Here is a 15,668-nt window from a genome sequence, read left to right on the forward strand (position 1 = left end):
GCCCAGCCTCTGGGGCCCCGGGCCCGCTGCGTCCCCAGCAGAGGCGGCGCCGCCTTCCCGGTCAGTAGCGGAGCCGCGCAGCTCCGCCGCCCCGCCCTCGGCAGCTCCTGCTGGCTCCGCAGCCCTGCCCGACCTTCCCCCCGGGGTCCCATTCTGCTTCCGCTCCAGTCCCCGCCACACTCCCTTTCTCTTCCAAAGGCCGGGTTCCTAGTAAAAATTCCGGAAACGGGGATTGGAGTTCCAGTTCCGCTTTCTTTTTATTTAAATAACCGAAACAACAGTCTTGGCACAGCAGAGAGAAGCTGGGTGGGGTTTGTAAGAGGTGGCAGTAGTGTGGCCTAATTGGGGGGTGGCGGGGGAAGCGAGCCTGGGTCACAGCGGGCTCCCCGCACCCCTGGGCAGGGTCAGCAGTCATGGCTGCGGGACTGGGGGCGCCAGAGAGAAGACCCCGAGTAGTGGGGTCTCACCGAGTCCGAGACGTCAGGGACGGGGGCTAAGTGAGCTCCCCCGGCGGCAGGGCCGGGGCATCCCCGCCGGGGGTCACGGGGCTCGGAAGGCATTTTCGGCAGCCCCAGCGGCTGCGTTGGCAGCGGCGGTTCGCACGGCGGGGTTGGAGAAGACCCCAGCGGCAAATTCTTGCTGGGCCTTCTGAAAGCTGGCCCCCGTGCGACGGTACAGGGAGTGGATCTGCAAGCATATGGCGGAGATTATCGGCGGGCGCCGGGACCCCACCGCCGCCCCATCACCCGCTCACTGCGGCTCGGGCTTTTCCTTCGTGGCTCCCCCCCACCCCAGAGGTCCAGGAGCTGAGCGCCCGCCCAGCGGCCGGGCGAACGACCCCCCAGGCCCCCCGGGGCCATGACGTCACGCTTCTGGCCCCGCCTCCCGCACAGCCCCTCACCCGCTTGAGCATCACAATTCCCAGCACGGCGATGGCGGTGAAGAACAGGGCGACCAGCAGCATGAGCACAGCCACAGCCTTGTTGGCCTTCACCACCACCAGAGCGGAGATCCAGCCACTGCCAGAAAGGAGGGCACGCGGCAGTGAGGACGGGCCGCTCTCCACCGGTTGGCAAGCGGGCCCTATTCCCACCCATCCCACCAGGGGTCGCGGCCCCGTCAGTCTGGCGGCTTCCCAAGTACCACAATCCCAAACCATATCCGCCCTCATCAAAGTTTGATTCCAGCTTCCGAGCAATTAGCTCCTAGCTCTCCACGCCCTCCCAAGACATCCTCAGCCCAACAGACCTTTCTGTTGAGGAGTCTCCATCCCCGCTTCAGAAGTGCTCACGGGTGCTTTCTCCAGGAAGCCCTCTCAGATTGACCACATGTACTTTTCCTCCCCCAAACCTAGGCCTGTCTAGAGTTCTGACTGGGCTCTCTCCATCCGGGAAGGGGGTCCAGTTTCTTTCATTAAACAAGCACCTTTCCTTCTTTTGAGCAACTCCTACCCCAGTACCTAGTGCTGACTTGGTCTAGAAGAACGAGGGAAGGGGGTGGGTGGGGGTGGCGGGTAGCCTCACGGACCTGAACCCCCAACCTGGGATGCCAATGGCCTGGAGGACAAAGAGCACATCCTGGACGAAGAAAATGAAGAAGAAGATGAAGAAATTGAATGAACTGTCACTCCTGCGGGCAGGAAAAGTGGGGAGAGCGAGAGAAGAATGAGGGTGGGAGCAGCAGATGTGGGGCCCATCCCAAGTTCTCCACCACCCCCACCCCTCAACTTACCGGAAAGCCTTATACATGGGGCGGTACCAGCACACAAAGGAGCAGGGCGTGAAAAGGAGGACCCAGAGGATAGAGAGTCCAAAGCCGGAGCCATTGCTGGTCTCCACACAGAAGCTGGCCAGGCAGGCAAGAAAATTCAGCAGAAGAGCCAGCGTGCTGCCTGAGGGATGGAGGTACAGGACACTGAGTGTGGGCTGCAACAAGAGCTCCTTCCCACAGAAGCCCACCACACAACCCTCCCCAAACGCGGCAGAGTAAGGAAGGGAAGCTTCTGCCTTCACAAAATCCTCAACTCAACAGCGGAGACAGATCTCTATCACACGTGATCACCTTTGCAAAGACGTTTAAAGGCCTCCGAAAACGTTTATGCAGGAGGACAAGAGAAAAGGGAAGAGGACAAGAACATGTGTTTTCTAGAGGGTGGCAGAACAAGTTGTAAATATTATGAAAGGAGTAACCCAGGAAAATTCCTGGAGAAACTAGCCTTAAACTCAAAAGCTGAGCAGAGATGAAATGCTGAGTTCTAGGTGGGTAGGCTCCAGGGCAGGAAAGATGTAAGGTCACTACCTTTACTCTTCCTCCAAAAAAGGCTTCTCACTACTCACACATCCAGAGGTAGTACATGGTGGATACCGTCTTCTGAAATTCTTGGGGGATCTCCATGGAGATGTCCTGGAAAAAGCAGGGCTGGACTGGGCAAAAAGAAGGGACAGGGGGCCAATTGTTCTGTCGAGCTGTAAGGCAGAGAGAGAGCAGGAGGACCCGAGACGTGAGGCAGAGACCAGCAAAGGAATCACCCCTCCCTTCCACCCCAAGTCCTCTCTCCCTCCAACTCGGGGTCCGAGGAGACGAGAGAGAGTAGCAAAACCAGTGCTGATGGTGTTTACTATTATTTACAACTTCTAGGCACTATGCCAAGCACTCTGTATGGAGGACCTTATTTAATTGCCACAAGTCCTGTGAAACATGTACAAATACTACTTTTGTTTTATAAGTAAGGAAACTGAGACACTCAAGATTAAGTAACTTACCTAAGAGCTCATAGGCAGTAAATAACAGCACCCAAATTCAAACTCAGCAATGTGGCTCCATAGCCCACGCTCTTAGGTTCTTTTTGCTCCTTCAAAAGTGTCAAATGCCCCCCGCCCCCGCAAAGAACCCACTTACCAGCTGTGCCCCCCAGGGCAGCATGCTGCAGTTCTCGCTCCCTCCGGTCCAACTCCTCTGCCTTCCGGTTGAGCTCCTCCTGCTTCTTTAGCAGCTCAGTGGTGGCTGCTGCAGCTGAAGCCTGCCCAGTACACGCAGAGGGAGATGGGAGTCCTGGGCCCAGATCTGACTCCCCACTCCCCCATCCCCACACCCTGTTTACCTGGGTGCTGTAGGAGCCATAGTTTTTGGGTTCTGCAGGGCTGAGCTTTCTCGAGGACTGCAAGGAGGGAGCTGAGGGTGGAGGCAATGGGGCAGGGGCAGGAGGCTCATAGGCTGGTGGGGGCTGTTGGTTTTGGAAAAGACTTTAGGGATCACCTAGTCCCTCCCAATGCAGGTACTAGAGTCTGCTTGAGTACCTTTAGATCCAGAACCCATTTCCCAGCCTCCCCCCGGACCCAGAGAGTTGAACCTCTGCCAGAGAACTCTTTCCTAAGCTGCGGCAGCCCTCGTCATCCCCCACATCCTATCCCTTAGTCAGGACTCAAGGCACTCATCTACCGAACCCACCCCCTTCACTTTTTAAAGCTCTTAGCATTTTCTATTCCGTGGGACAAACAGGTCCGGTCCTCCTCATTCCTTGCCCTCTAAATGCATGCCTAAGCATAACTGGTTTTCTCCTCAACTCCTACCAGCCCCATTCTTTCTTTTCTTCAAAGAAGCCTCCCCAGATACAGCTCTGGTTCAGGCGTTGCCAGTCTCCAAGTCCTCCCAGGACTAACGCTTAGAGCTCAAACGGGATCGGTGGCCCTCGTGTCCCCAGAAGGGTTAGGCAAGCCATGGCAGACTGGCCTCTCTCCGGGGGCTAAGATCCTTTGCATGCAGAAAAGTCCCCTGTATCCCGACAGAGTGGGCTTACAGGCACACCCTCCCCCTCCCCGCCATCCTGTGCTCCGAGAATCTCACCTCCCGGGTCTCAAAAGGGTTGTAGACGTCAAGGGTGGCATACTGCGGGCTGGGTCGGTGCTGGATCACAGCTGGGTCCTGTGGGCAGAGCTGGGGCTCAGCTGGCACCTGGGGCCTCTGGGGGGACTCCCTGGAGCCTCTTCTGATGCCTCTGGCTCCAAGCACTGCACGCCGGAGGCCACGCTGCCGCCCCAACTTCTGCCCCCAAGCCTTCACCCCACACTGCTAGCACCAGCTCCTTATAGGGGCAGGGCCCGCCCCCCAGGGTGCTCACTGGTCTGGAGTCACCGTCACCCCCACGTGGCGGCCCTTCCCCGGAACAAATGTCAGGACTGGGAAGACAAGTTAGCCCGTCCAGACCCGCCAAGAGTCCACCAAGCTGGCCAAAGAAGGCCCGCGCGTCACCTGAAAGGGGTTGTCAAGCTCGCCGGGCCCGGCGAAGGGGTTTCCGCCGTCTCCGCTCTGAGCCATGTTTGCAACTGCGACCCGGGCCGCCCCTGCCCTCCACGCCCCTGCGCGGCGGCGGCGGCGGCGGCAGCTCCCGGAGCTCCCTCCGCTCCTCCCGGTCCGCCCGCTCGGCTCTGCACGGATTGGCCGCGAAGGCCGGAAGGGCCCCGAGGATCCCTGCAGCGGCGGCGGCCTGCGCCTGCGCCTCGGCTACAGCCGAGGACGGAAGCGCCCCACGTGACGCAAGGCCCCGCCCACTAACGAACTACAGTTCCCGGCAGGCCCCGCAGCGGGGTCCCGGCCCGCTCTGCCGAGACGTCCGGCGGGAGTCCTGCCTCCGGCGCGGGCCGCTGAGTAGGCTGGGCTCCCGGCCGGTGGCCACCGCAGCCGGACCTTCCCCAATGCTCACCTCGCCGGATGGAACAGGTGCCTCGGTTCTAACCCGCAGGAAGCACCCCCCCCATCACCCACCCCCCCCCCCCCCGCCAGACAAACGGGGATCCGCGGCCCTCCGGGGGACTCGGGAGGGTAAGATGGACTCCCTTCATCCACAAACTCGGAAGGGCTGCCAATCTCCCTATCCCTCCAGCCCAGCATCCCACACCTCAGACTCCAGGAGTGGGGGTCCGATGAAGCACGTCATTTTTATTTCACAAAGACTGTACAAAATTCCTTATAAAACATGGGCTAGGTGCCACCTGGTTACCTCCTCCTGCCCCCGTCCAACTCCACTGTGAGGGGGCAGGGGAGGACGGGAAGTGTGTGGGGTGAACAGCGTTCTGTACAAGGCTGGGGAGGGAGCAACAGGTACAAGTTCTTCCATATTTACACTATTTCACATATTCACAGGTATACAGGGAGCCAGGAGGAAGGGGCGGGCTCCGGCTCTGTTCTCTTGTATAAAAAAGCACCAGTGTCCTGGACTGGACACCCACTGCTGGAGGAGATGCAGGGGGGCCCAGGGCCTGATCGTCACCGACTGATATCCCGACTGGAGTCCCACAACTTGGTGTTGGGTGGCTCAGCCCGAAGGCGGGCGAAGAAAGGATGCTGAAGGGCTTCACCCAAGGTCAACCGCTTAGCAGGTTCATACTCTAGCATGCTTTCAATCAGATCGAAGAGCTGGTGGTGTTCCTCTGCCTCTGAGGTCAGATACCGCTGGTGGTGGAGGGCAGGAAAAAGGTGAGGAGGCACAATGCCTTACAAGTCCTGCCTTTTTCTTCAAGGCCCTAGCTTTCAACCTTGGAGGACCAAGGCTCTGCCATTTACCAATGCTATTACGAATACAGCCTTACCAGGAGCACACCGTCACCAGGATTTCTGATATTACTGTTCTACCTTCCCTCTAGCACAATTACTTCCTTCATACTCTTTGAAAGTTCTATGTGTATATCTTTGTCAATTTCATGAATCTTCTTTAGCTCCTCATTAAAATGTGAGCTCTTCAAAGGTAGTTTATTCTTTTCTGTCTGACTCAAGAATCCAGGACATTGCTTTGCTCTCTGGTTGGCTCAAGAAAGACTTGGCTGTCTAACCTCCTTCTCTCCAAAAACCACTCCCTCTTCTCTCTCTTCTATTGACCAAAGATGTCTTCTTTCAGTTTTCCCCCTTCCTTCCTAACTCTGCTTGTGAAGTGCCTTCCAGGGGCAGAGCACCTTAGGAAGGAAGTGACCTTTGGGCGGTAAGCACTATCTCACCCCTGCCTGGCTCACCCGCAGTGGTTTGCAGTTTTCTCGTACATAGCGCCCAGCTGATGTGTTCTCATCCCAATCCAGGCGACCCCGATAAAAATATTTCTGCTTCCTAGAAAGGAAGGGGAGGTTGAGGGGTCAGGAGGTTCCTTTTGTTGTGGGATACTTCCCTTATTCCCCCATGTGAGAGTAGCTGGAGGGGTGGGGCGCGAGGGGAAGATGTCAAAAAAAAAAAAAAAAGAAAATGATGTGAAATAGACCGGTCTTGTGGAGAAAAAGGAAAAGATTTTAAGTCCCCCCCCCCCACACCCTCAAGGTTCACCTTGTCTTTCGGATCATCCGGGAAGGGATAGGACCCAAGATCCTTTCCATCATGGCTAGATGCTCTCTGTTGTCATGGGTCTGGGAAACAAAGACAGAACTGAGCATGGGACTGAGAACAGGCTGCTGGAGACCAGCTTCCAGGACGATAAGCAATGTGGAGTGAGCAGGCAGGTCCTCAGCAGACAAGGAAACCAGGTAGAATGCCAGGTTGGCTATAGAAGACACCCCACCCCTTACCTGGAACAGCGTGAAGCCAACATAATACTCGAAGATGATGCAGCCTATGCTCCACACATCACAAGGCTGTGACCAGCCCAACTCTGGGGGGAGCAGGAGGGACAAGGTGTTATGATGCTTAGGGGGCCCTCCCCTCCCCACCACCCACGCTCACATACTTGGACAACCTTGTTCCCCCACTCGCTCCCGCTTACCAAGGATGACCTCCGGTGCCCGGTAATGGCGAGTGGACACAATGGTACTATGGTGTTCGTGGTCAAAGGTGGCACTGCCGAAGTCCACCACCCGCACAGCTGTGCTCTTCACGCTGCGTTCATCTCGTTTCTAGGAGCAGAGCAGGAAGACAATGGACCCCAGCCACCCTGGACCAAGACTCTTACCACTATTCTCTAAAGTGCTTTCAGGCCTTAAAAAAAGCACCTCGACCTGCTTGCTCCCATAACGCACTGGAGAATCCGCTTTACAGCATCCCCCGTATCCTGCAGATATTTAGGAGTGGGAAAGGATTAAGGAATGATCATGGCATAGCATGCAAGTCCCTGTGCATCTGGACTTTTTCCAAGTGACTGGTATACAGCGTTTCTGAAAATAGGTCAAGAGAACTGAGCTTCCCTTACGGAGAAGAAAGTCCAAACCAAGTATCTTAGAAGCATTTGCACTCTATTGGAAAGTTATCTGAGGTCCTCCTTAAAAGTTCTCTTCCAATTTAAGTCTTCTTCAACCTCTCCCCTTCAATCTACTCTGGTATTCTGGTTTACTCAGAGCCAGACCGGGAGAGAATATGGGAGAAAGCGAAAGGGAGGAAAGGGGCTACAAGAAAGGAAAAGTGGCATGGCTGCCTGTCCCTCTTACCTTCTCTAGATTGTAGGTGAGCTCATAGTCTGAATTCACAAACAGAATATTTTCAGGCTTGAGGTCCGTATGTGTCAGCTTGTTATCATGGAGGACTGCAGGGGAGAAGGCCAAGTCAAGGTTGGTCCAGGTGGCCAGGGCTAACGGACACCAGTGACCCCAAGTCTGGTCACCTGGCTCAAAGCTGGTGAGGAGGCAGGTCCAGAATCACTAGGCTGCTCTCTGCTCTACATCCAAATGAAATGCCTGGTCTAAGAAGCCGTACGTTTATCAATGTAAGACACAAACGTAATTCTCAACTGATGTATAAAGAGTCTGCCATGCATTTTTTGTCTTTTGACGTATGTGCTTGACATTCTGTGAATTCAACTCCGTAAGCCTGCATAGTTATGAAAACCCAAGAGGAACCATGTACTTATCTGGCTCCCCTACCTGGCCCCCTTGGTTGCACTCGTCCCTGCTCCCACCTTTGCTGGAAATGGAGAGCATCTCAGCTCAGACAAACATAAACCTCTAGCCTGAGAAGCCTTTTTGTCTCTTTGTGTTTGCAGCCTGACTTAACACTTTCCCAAGGAAGGGAAATGAAGAGAAAAAAGAGGTAATTCAATGCTTTGATTTCAGAAGCTTTCTCTTCCAGCTCCTCTTAGATTTTTGCATGTGGAGTAAGACTCATCAGTGATGCTGAGGACACTGGTCAAGGAGTCAAGTGAGGGAGCTGTCAACGTGACAGTAAGAGAACTGCAGATAATCAAGTTGACAGCTGAGGGGCTCAGCCAGTGTAAACGGACACAGAAGAGGTCCCACAGAGGGAGGGGCTGCCCCAAGTCCACCTCGGCCCACCGCACTCACACTTGACGGCCTGGCACAGCTGGAAGGCCATGTGGCGCACTTGGTGGATGGGGTAGGGCAGGTAGTTGTTGTCTTTGAGGAAATCGAAGGTGCTAAGACCCAGAAGCTCGAAAGAGATGCACATGTGGCCATGGTAGTCAAACCAGTCAAACATCTGCACACAGAGGCTAGAAGAGAGATGGGGGAGGGGGAGGTCTGATGAGCTCCCATCTGCCCACCACCCCTCCAACAAGGAGGGACCGCAAAGCTGTTGATTCCACAGGCTTGTGTAAAAACACGCCAGCTAGCATCACCAACAAAACTCAGTTCAGCAACGGAATGGCCTTTCCGGCAGACCCAAGAAGAGAGATACTACCTGCCGAGCTTCAAACCATTTTCCTGCATCATTTTAAATAGTTAAAACAATTCTACTGGCTGAAGAGTGGGATGCCAGGCTCCAGTATGGATCCTGAATTGTCAAACTGTCATTCCTAAGCCCTGACCCCAGCTCCCACTCCTGAAATTCACTGACCACCAGCCACCAGTGGGCCCATGATTATACCGATTGTCTTCTTGCGTCTTTGTTTAGTGTCCTTATTATACTTTCAGCTTATAAAAGGTCCATGGACAGAAATATTACATACAAATGTCTGGGGCCTCATCAGTACAGAAAGCTCAAATGACTTTTTGATGAAAATGCTAATTCTCAGTCTCAGGGCCATTTCCAGGGCCCAGCTCTCCAGAGGCCACCCTGGGCTGGGGCCAAACTGCAGAGCAATCTCACTGCCCTGGAAACACAGGGAATGGATTACAGCACATCAGACCCTCCCTTCCTGCCCCTACCATTCTACTAGTCTAAGATGATGAACAAAAAATGAATGGATGAGAAGGTCTAGGACTCCCCTGCCTGCCTAACCAAGGCCTGGAAGGTGTTCCTGTGCAGGAGTGGAGCCTCTCACACTCCCCACATACTCCTTTGCTTCCTTACTTCTTATTGTCAGGGTCCTTCTCGTTGATTTTCTCCAGGACATTGATTTCAAGTCGAGCTGCTTCCTTGTACTTTTCTACATTCTTAATGATCTTCAGGGCAACTCGAGCCCCACCCCTGTGGGATGGCAGAAGAGGTTTTTGCTGGGTCGTCAAAACCATCTCAGACTGAATGGGGCTGTCTGGGGATTAAGAAATCCTACCTTTGGCTAATCAGCAAAAAAGCCCCAGATAACGCTCACTACCTCTTTATACTAGCAGGTATGGAACAGGGACAGAGGGGGCTGTAGTTACCTTCGATGGTCGACACACTGTACAACTCGGCCAAAGGTCCCCTCTCCCAAAGTGCTTACAATTTCATCTGAAATGAAAAAGAGCAGGGTCGGGGAGAGGGAGGGAGAGAAGGTGGGGAATGAGCTGAGTAGGAAGAAAAAAGGGTACAGCAACCTGGGGTGAGGAGATGAAGGAAGGGGGAACAGATACAGATGGTCACAGGGGAAGAACACCCCTGCGTGATTCCCACCACCTTTAACCCAGGGGCCATGAGAGCTGGGAGTGGACAGCAGAGGTCAATTCTCAACAGCAACTCAAACCACCCAGATAAACAACACCACTGAGGAAAGGCAAGAGGCTGTGACTTGGGTTGGCTCGGGACGTTAGGATGGCTATGGGACCATTACAGGCTATAGGATTGTTACGATTTGGCTTGTACATCGCTCTTGTAGCCAGTCCCCGACGTGGTAGATGAGGTGGCCCTCAGCGTCGTCCTCTACACTCTTGGCTCTCCGGCTGCTGTGCTGCTGGCGGGGGGCGGGGGGGGTCGGAGCGAGCCAGGTGTCGGAGCGGGGGCCGGAGGGAGGCGGGGTGGGTGGTGGAGGGGTCACCGGTCACAGGCGCCCAGCCAGGGGGGACAGACGATGATGGGGGACAGTGGAAGGGAACACGTCAGATGCAGTAAGGCGGATCGGGGTGAGAAGAGAGAGCGGCGCATAATCCCAAGTCCCCAAACCCAAAACGGGAAAGGGAGAGGAACGGGCAGAGCAGAGAGGTGGTGTTGTCCCCAGTGTCACCCACGACCCCATGCTCCACACAACGCCCTTGCAGACAGGCACAGATCTCCCTCTGCCCCCCAACCAAGCCCACCTGCTGAGGGGGCCACGGAGCCCAGAGCTTGTGGGAAAAAGCCTATTCACAAGCAAGGTCCCCACTAGAGAGCGGAAGCCTCTGGGACACAGGAGCTGCTCCCGACACAGTCAGCCCAGCATGCCGAGGAGGGCGCTGGGGTTCACAAGCACGCTGTGCGCGCCCAGCTCCGGAGCAGACCCCAGGGCCCTCCGGGAGCCGCAGCGCTTGGAGACGGCGACGGACTCAGCGCCCCAGCGCTCACGCCCCGTCGCTCAGCTGAGAACGAGGACACTTGGCACTTACCGGGCTCCCAGGGGGCAGACGGGCGGGGAGAGGAAGGGCCCGGCGGCACTCACCGAGGACGAGCGGCTGAACGTCCGGCTGCGCCGCCTCCGGCGCCGGGGCTTCCTGCGGCTGCCGCGCTGGCTGCGGAAGCTGCTGTCCTCGCGGGGGAACTCGCACGAGTGCCGGAAGCCGGCCTCGCAGCACGCCTCTCCCCGGGCCCGGCTGCAGCCGTTGCGCCTGTAGCTGCCGTAGTACCGCCGCTCGCACGCCCGCCGGTCCGACGAGCGGTCGCCGTAGCTGCTGGGGGACAGCACGCCACTGAGGGCGCCGCCCCGCCGCACGACGGCCGGGCGGCCCTCAGCACCGGGGGCGGGGCAGGACGCCCGCCTCGCGCACTCGGGAGGTCACCGAGGGCCGAGGCCGGAACAGTGAAGTCACGGGGCACAGAGGAGGATCCCCGCGGCCCCGGGTCGCCGCGACCGCGGGAAAGACGGCGCCAGGACGCCTGCTCTGGGGCCTGCTCTCCCCTCTGGCGACACAGCGAAGGGCGCCAAGAGCCATTTCTTTCCTGACTAACTTCCGGTCCTGCTCCGAACTGCCCCCCCCCACACGCCGCTGTCACTCAAACCTCAGACCTTCGTCCTGTCAGGACAGCAGCTGGCTCTAGACCCCAGTCTTCTGCGCCTCCTCTCCCTGCGCCTGAGACACTCTCCCTTGTCCTCCAGACCAGCCTGGATGGCACGTTCTCTAGAAAAGTCTTCCCGAATTACACATCCCGCCCCCTCCAACCAACGCTGCCGGACGCCCCCTCGGCCCCCGACTGCATTCTTCCTCTGTGAGAACCGCCTTAGCACCACAGCGCAAACGGCTTGTGCTGTTAACAGTCCTGACTATCGCCTTACCCCGACCGCTCAGCGTGTAACCAGTAAATCTTGAACACGTAACTGAGTGAGTGACCTTGAACCCGTTTCTCCTCCTGAAGCCTCACCTCCGAGAACGGACGTGGTAGCTGTCTTCCCGCCGGCGCCGCCGGGTCCGGTCACTGCTACTTGACCAGGAGCGGCTTCTTCGTCGCTTATGCTTTCGGCTCCGATAGTGCTCATGGTAACTGCCCCGGCTGCCTCGCTCTGAGGAATGGTACCTTCGGGGATGAGGCATCTGGAAGGGAAGGAAAAACAGAAATAGTGGGGAAAAGCTCTGAGTTTTCAGAATTCTGCTCCGAGGCCTAGCTGCTCCAGAGATGCTAAGCTGCTTTCTGCTCTTTTACTTCTACTTCATTTTATGACCTACAACTTCCTTGGTCTTCCTTGTGCTTATAATTTCTCCTTAGTGGAGTGGGGTATGTATCACCTACAAACTCTGGTGGAAAACTCTAGGAACCCTCCCCTCCCCTCAGGCCAGCCCCTTCCTCTCATTGCTCTACTGATTTCCCTCAAACTTGGCTCCAGGAAGAACTTTAGGTCTGGGCCACAGCTCATTACAGGTGGGACTGTGTAACTGATGTCTCAGTTCATCCTTGGCTGGAATCTAAACTACATCTGTGCCATTTCTGAGTTCCTCACAACTGGATAGAATAACATTTTTGTATACATCATGGTAATAAATGTTTTACAATTATTAAGACTGTATCTTTGTCTTCCCAACCAGACCATTCTGTGTCCTGTGGGCAGGAGTCCAGTTTACCAGGCTTCTGCATATAGCAGTACCAAATATAAGCAAGTTCCAGGGATTTGGGTCTGACCTCTTGAACTGTGTTTTTGTGTTTTTTTTTAAGATTTTATTTATTTATTTGACAGAGAGAGACAGCGAGAGAGGGAACACAAGCAGGGGGAGTGGGAGAGGGAGAAGCAGGCTTCTCGCGGAGCAGGGAGCCCGATGCGGGGCTCGATCCCAGGACCCCGGGATCATGACCTGAGCCGAAGGCAGACGCTTAACTGACTGAGCCACCCAGGCGCCCCCCTCTTGAACTGTCTTAATCACCTCTCACATCACTGGCCAAATCCCCCTTAAAAGTTTTTAACACAGGAGGCCCCAAGCTGCAGTCAGCTTCCCATTTGGCCCCTCCCCTCTTGTGCTTAAGAAGTACTGAATAACTGGTTTTTAATTAATATCAGCACTACTTGGCTAAAAGCTGGCCCCCTTCCAGTTAGCTATTCGAACTGCAATAGCATGGTACACAAATACTTTTTTCCTTAAAAGAAAAAACCAAAGAAAAATCACTAGAAAAATAAGTATATGCGAACAAAATAAAATTATATAGGCCCAGGGACAGAAGTCTTACGGTGGGGGGGGATTAGATGTGGAAAGGCTTAATGACTCCAACATCTGGCTTTCATTCTGAGCTTCTGCTTCCCACCTCCTCATATTGAGGAGGAGGATGATCTTTGATTCGGTGCCGCTCTAACAAGGCCACACGCAGGACTCTCCCAGGTAACCCAACCTCGTTGAGCCCAGCCACATCAACATCCCGCCACCAACACACCGCCACCGAAGTTCCTCACAGGCCCTCCCCACCCGAGGCACCTCCAGTTCACCTCTCTCAACTTTAAACCTCCCCCCGCCCTCCTTTCTCACTCCGAAAGCCCAGAACCAACTCCTCGAGTCCAACCCTGCAGTCGCTCCCAGTGACACGGCGGTGTCTTCCTCGTCCCCAGCCTCGGTCCAACTTTGGTGTTCCGCTCCTTCCCATCTCGGGAACCACTCCCATCCCCGCTCCATCGCCCCTTCTGCGACTCCGGCCCCTCCCGAGTTCCCATCGGTCCTCCCGGGCCCACCGAGGGCAGGCCGGCCTTCCTCCTCACCTCCCTCCTCCTCACCTCGGCCGCCTCGCAGGGCTCTACCCTCCTCCTCCCCTCGCGCCCCGCGGCCGGGGCCCCGGCCCCACTCTGCCCCCTCCCGCTCCGCGGTCGCCATCTTTCCGCGCGGCCCCGCGGCCCGCCAGCCCGCGCGCTCACCGTTCTGGCGGCGAGGCCCGTGCGCTTGTCCCACAGGAAGTCCGTGATGGCGGCGGCACTGCGGCCGGAGTCCCGGCACCCCCGCGGCGACGAAGTGCGGCTCCACCCCCCCAACCCGAGACCCTGGGCCCTCCCGCCTCGTTCCCGGGCTCCGCTCCAGTCCCGCCCGCCCCGGCTCCGTCCCCGCCCCCAGGGTCCGCTCGGCGCCGCTCGCACCGCCCCCGCCCGGGGCCCGATCCCAGCTCGGTCTCCGGCTGTGGCCTCTCCGATCCGCCGCCGCCACCGCGAGCGCGCACGCACGCACGCACGCACGTCCCGCGCCACCTCCCAGCGACCCCCCGGCCCCGCCCCCAGGGCGGCGCGCACGCCGCCGCGTCCTCGCGTAGCTCGCGGGCGCGGCTGGGGGAGCGCCGGGGGCGCGGGGCGCGGGGGCGCGGGGGCGGGAGTTCCTGCGGGCGCTGCCTTCCTTCTCCGTCCTCGGTCTGTGCCTTCCGGAACACTTGTGGGGCTGACTCTGCGAGCTGTGGGGGTTGGAGAGGAACCTGGAAGTTGTCATTTACGGGGCGTCGGCGCTCAGCACACCTTTAGAGGCTTGATGTGAGGTCTGACTCTCCAGCACAGTCTGCGAATATCCAGTTCTTAAAACAGTTTGGCTACCTAGCCACAGCAAAGAGGGGCTCCCCGCTTTTGTGCTGAACAAACGGTATGCACGTGAGGGTCAGGGGTCCGGCCGTCGAGGAGAGGTTGAGAGATGGAGGGACGGAGAAGCAGGTGCTGAAAGAGGGGAGCTCGCGGAGAGCTCGTGTGTTCCGAACTCAGACGCAGTACATGAGAAGCGTAAATCAACTGAACTGGAGGGGAACAAAAAAAAAAAAGAGGAAAGAGAAGGAGACCTTGAGACAACCTGGATTGAGAAATAGTCACAAAGGGAAAAGAAAACATAACTTGAGTATGACTGTGTGAAAGTCGGGACCTATCAGAGGGGACAGGGGTGGAGGACAGTTAGATGCAGATTAGATCAGTTAGCCAGAAATGGTTTAGGGAGGGTTCCCTAAAATAGGAGAGGGAGGGTAAGGAAGGGGTTGACAGGAAAGAGTGGAGGGTTCCCTTCCCCTTCCACGAACACCCTACAGGACCGTCCGTTCCTGCAGCAAGCATTTACTGCATGTCCACCACGTGTCCAGCGTTGTGCCAGGTGCAAGGCTCCTGTTCTTCAGAGCCTCCGGGTCTAACAGGAGAGAAAGCCTTGTGACGACAGCTATTAGGGACGCTGTAAGAAAGCTCTAGACTAGACTCTGGCTGGGGAAAGGAGACTTGGAAATGTGTTTCTGGGTTTCCTAGAGGAGATGTCCCGTGAACCAGCTGTCAGAAGGGAATTGGAGAAGAATACCAGGCAGAAAAATATTTGCAAAGGGCTGGGGACAAGACAGAACACAGCATTTCAGCACGATTGGAGGCCTGGCTTTCCAGAGAGGGACTATCAGAAGAGAGGCTGTTGAAATTAGGTCCATGTTGCAGGGCCTCGTATGTGCTTCATAAGGAGCTTAAACGTCATCCTACAGAAGATGGAGAAGTTTGAAGGACATAGCACATTTGACTCAGGCGAGTAACTCTGGCAGACTGTGGGAAAAGAACTGGCCTGAGAGGGTGTAGGGCCCCTTGTAGAGGCCTCTGAAATAATCAAGGTGAAAAAATGCTGAAGGCTTGAAATCAGGCAGTGGCGATAAGAAACGGAAACGAGGGGAGGAATTTGAGATATTTAGGAGCTTCTAGCTGTGTCTGTATGCTGGCATAGACGAGACTGGCTTAGTGGCTGGGACTTGGGTATTCATCTTTGTGTCCTCAGCGTCCACTCAGTGACGGGTAGGGTCACTCTTGGTGAAGGTTGGCACAATGAATTCGGAAATGAAATCCTAAGGGGAGGGGCGTGGAGATGAAAAGAAAGGAATATGCGTAGCAGAGTGCTGATAAAGAAAGTGAAATGCAGGGGCGCCTGGGTGGCTCAGTCGCTAAGCGTCTGCCTTCGGCTCAGGTCATGATCCCGGGGTCCTGGGATCGAGCCCCGCATCGGGCTCCCTGCTCAGCGGGAAGCCTG

The 15,668-nt window shown here is 56.4% G+C and overlaps 2 protein-coding genes across 5 annotated transcripts; both read right to left on the reverse strand.

The window, feature by feature from the left end:
- Positions 1 to 232: 232 nt before the first annotated feature.
- Positions 233 to 4,470, reverse strand: SCAMP3 (secretory carrier membrane protein 3). Its single transcript, XM_035009764.1, has 9 exons — positions 4,249 to 4,470; positions 3,844 to 3,921; positions 3,101 to 3,223; positions 2,899 to 3,019; positions 2,337 to 2,465; positions 1,732 to 1,891; positions 1,528 to 1,629; positions 902 to 1,019; positions 233 to 687 (listed from the first exon to the last, which is right to left on the reverse strand). Exons 1-9 carry the CDS (start codon positions 4,312 to 4,314, stop codon positions 541 to 543), a joined length of 1,044 nt encoding a protein of 347 aa, XP_034865655.1. The 5' UTR covers positions 4,315 to 4,470; the 3' UTR covers positions 233 to 540.
- Positions 4,471 to 4,915: 445 nt separating this feature from the next.
- CLK2 (CDC like kinase 2) lies at positions 4,916 to 13,828 on the reverse strand. Of its 4 annotated transcripts, none has more exons than XM_035009762.1 (13): positions 13,574 to 13,828; positions 11,608 to 11,777; positions 10,691 to 10,919; positions 9,922 to 10,006; positions 9,504 to 9,570; positions 9,211 to 9,327; positions 8,244 to 8,410; positions 7,395 to 7,489; positions 6,737 to 6,866; positions 6,543 to 6,625; positions 6,304 to 6,383; positions 6,003 to 6,093; positions 4,916 to 5,448 (listed from the first exon to the last, which is right to left on the reverse strand). In XM_035009762.1, the coding sequence occupies exons 2-13, from the start codon at positions 11,775 to 11,777 to the stop codon at positions 5,263 to 5,265; spliced, it is 1,500 nt and encodes a 499-aa protein (XP_034865653.1). In that variant the 5' UTR covers positions 13,574 to 13,828; the 3' UTR covers positions 4,916 to 5,262. The 4 variants fall into 4 exon arrangements, with proteins under 4 accessions (XP_034865653.1, XP_034865651.1, XP_034865654.1 ...); XM_035009760.1 differs by having other exon boundaries at positions 9,922 to 10,009; XM_035009763.1 differs by having other exon boundaries at positions 10,691 to 10,916; positions 13,574 to 13,827.
- Positions 13,829 to 15,668: the final 1,840 nt, after the last annotated feature.

The sequence above is a fragment of the Mirounga leonina genome, unplaced genomic scaffold (genome assembly GCF_011800145.1).
Source record: "Mirounga leonina isolate KUSES-001 unplaced genomic scaffold, KU_Mleo_1.0 Mir_154, whole genome shotgun sequence".
NCBI classification, from domain to species: Eukaryota; Metazoa; Chordata; class Mammalia; order Carnivora; family Phocidae; genus Mirounga; species Mirounga leonina.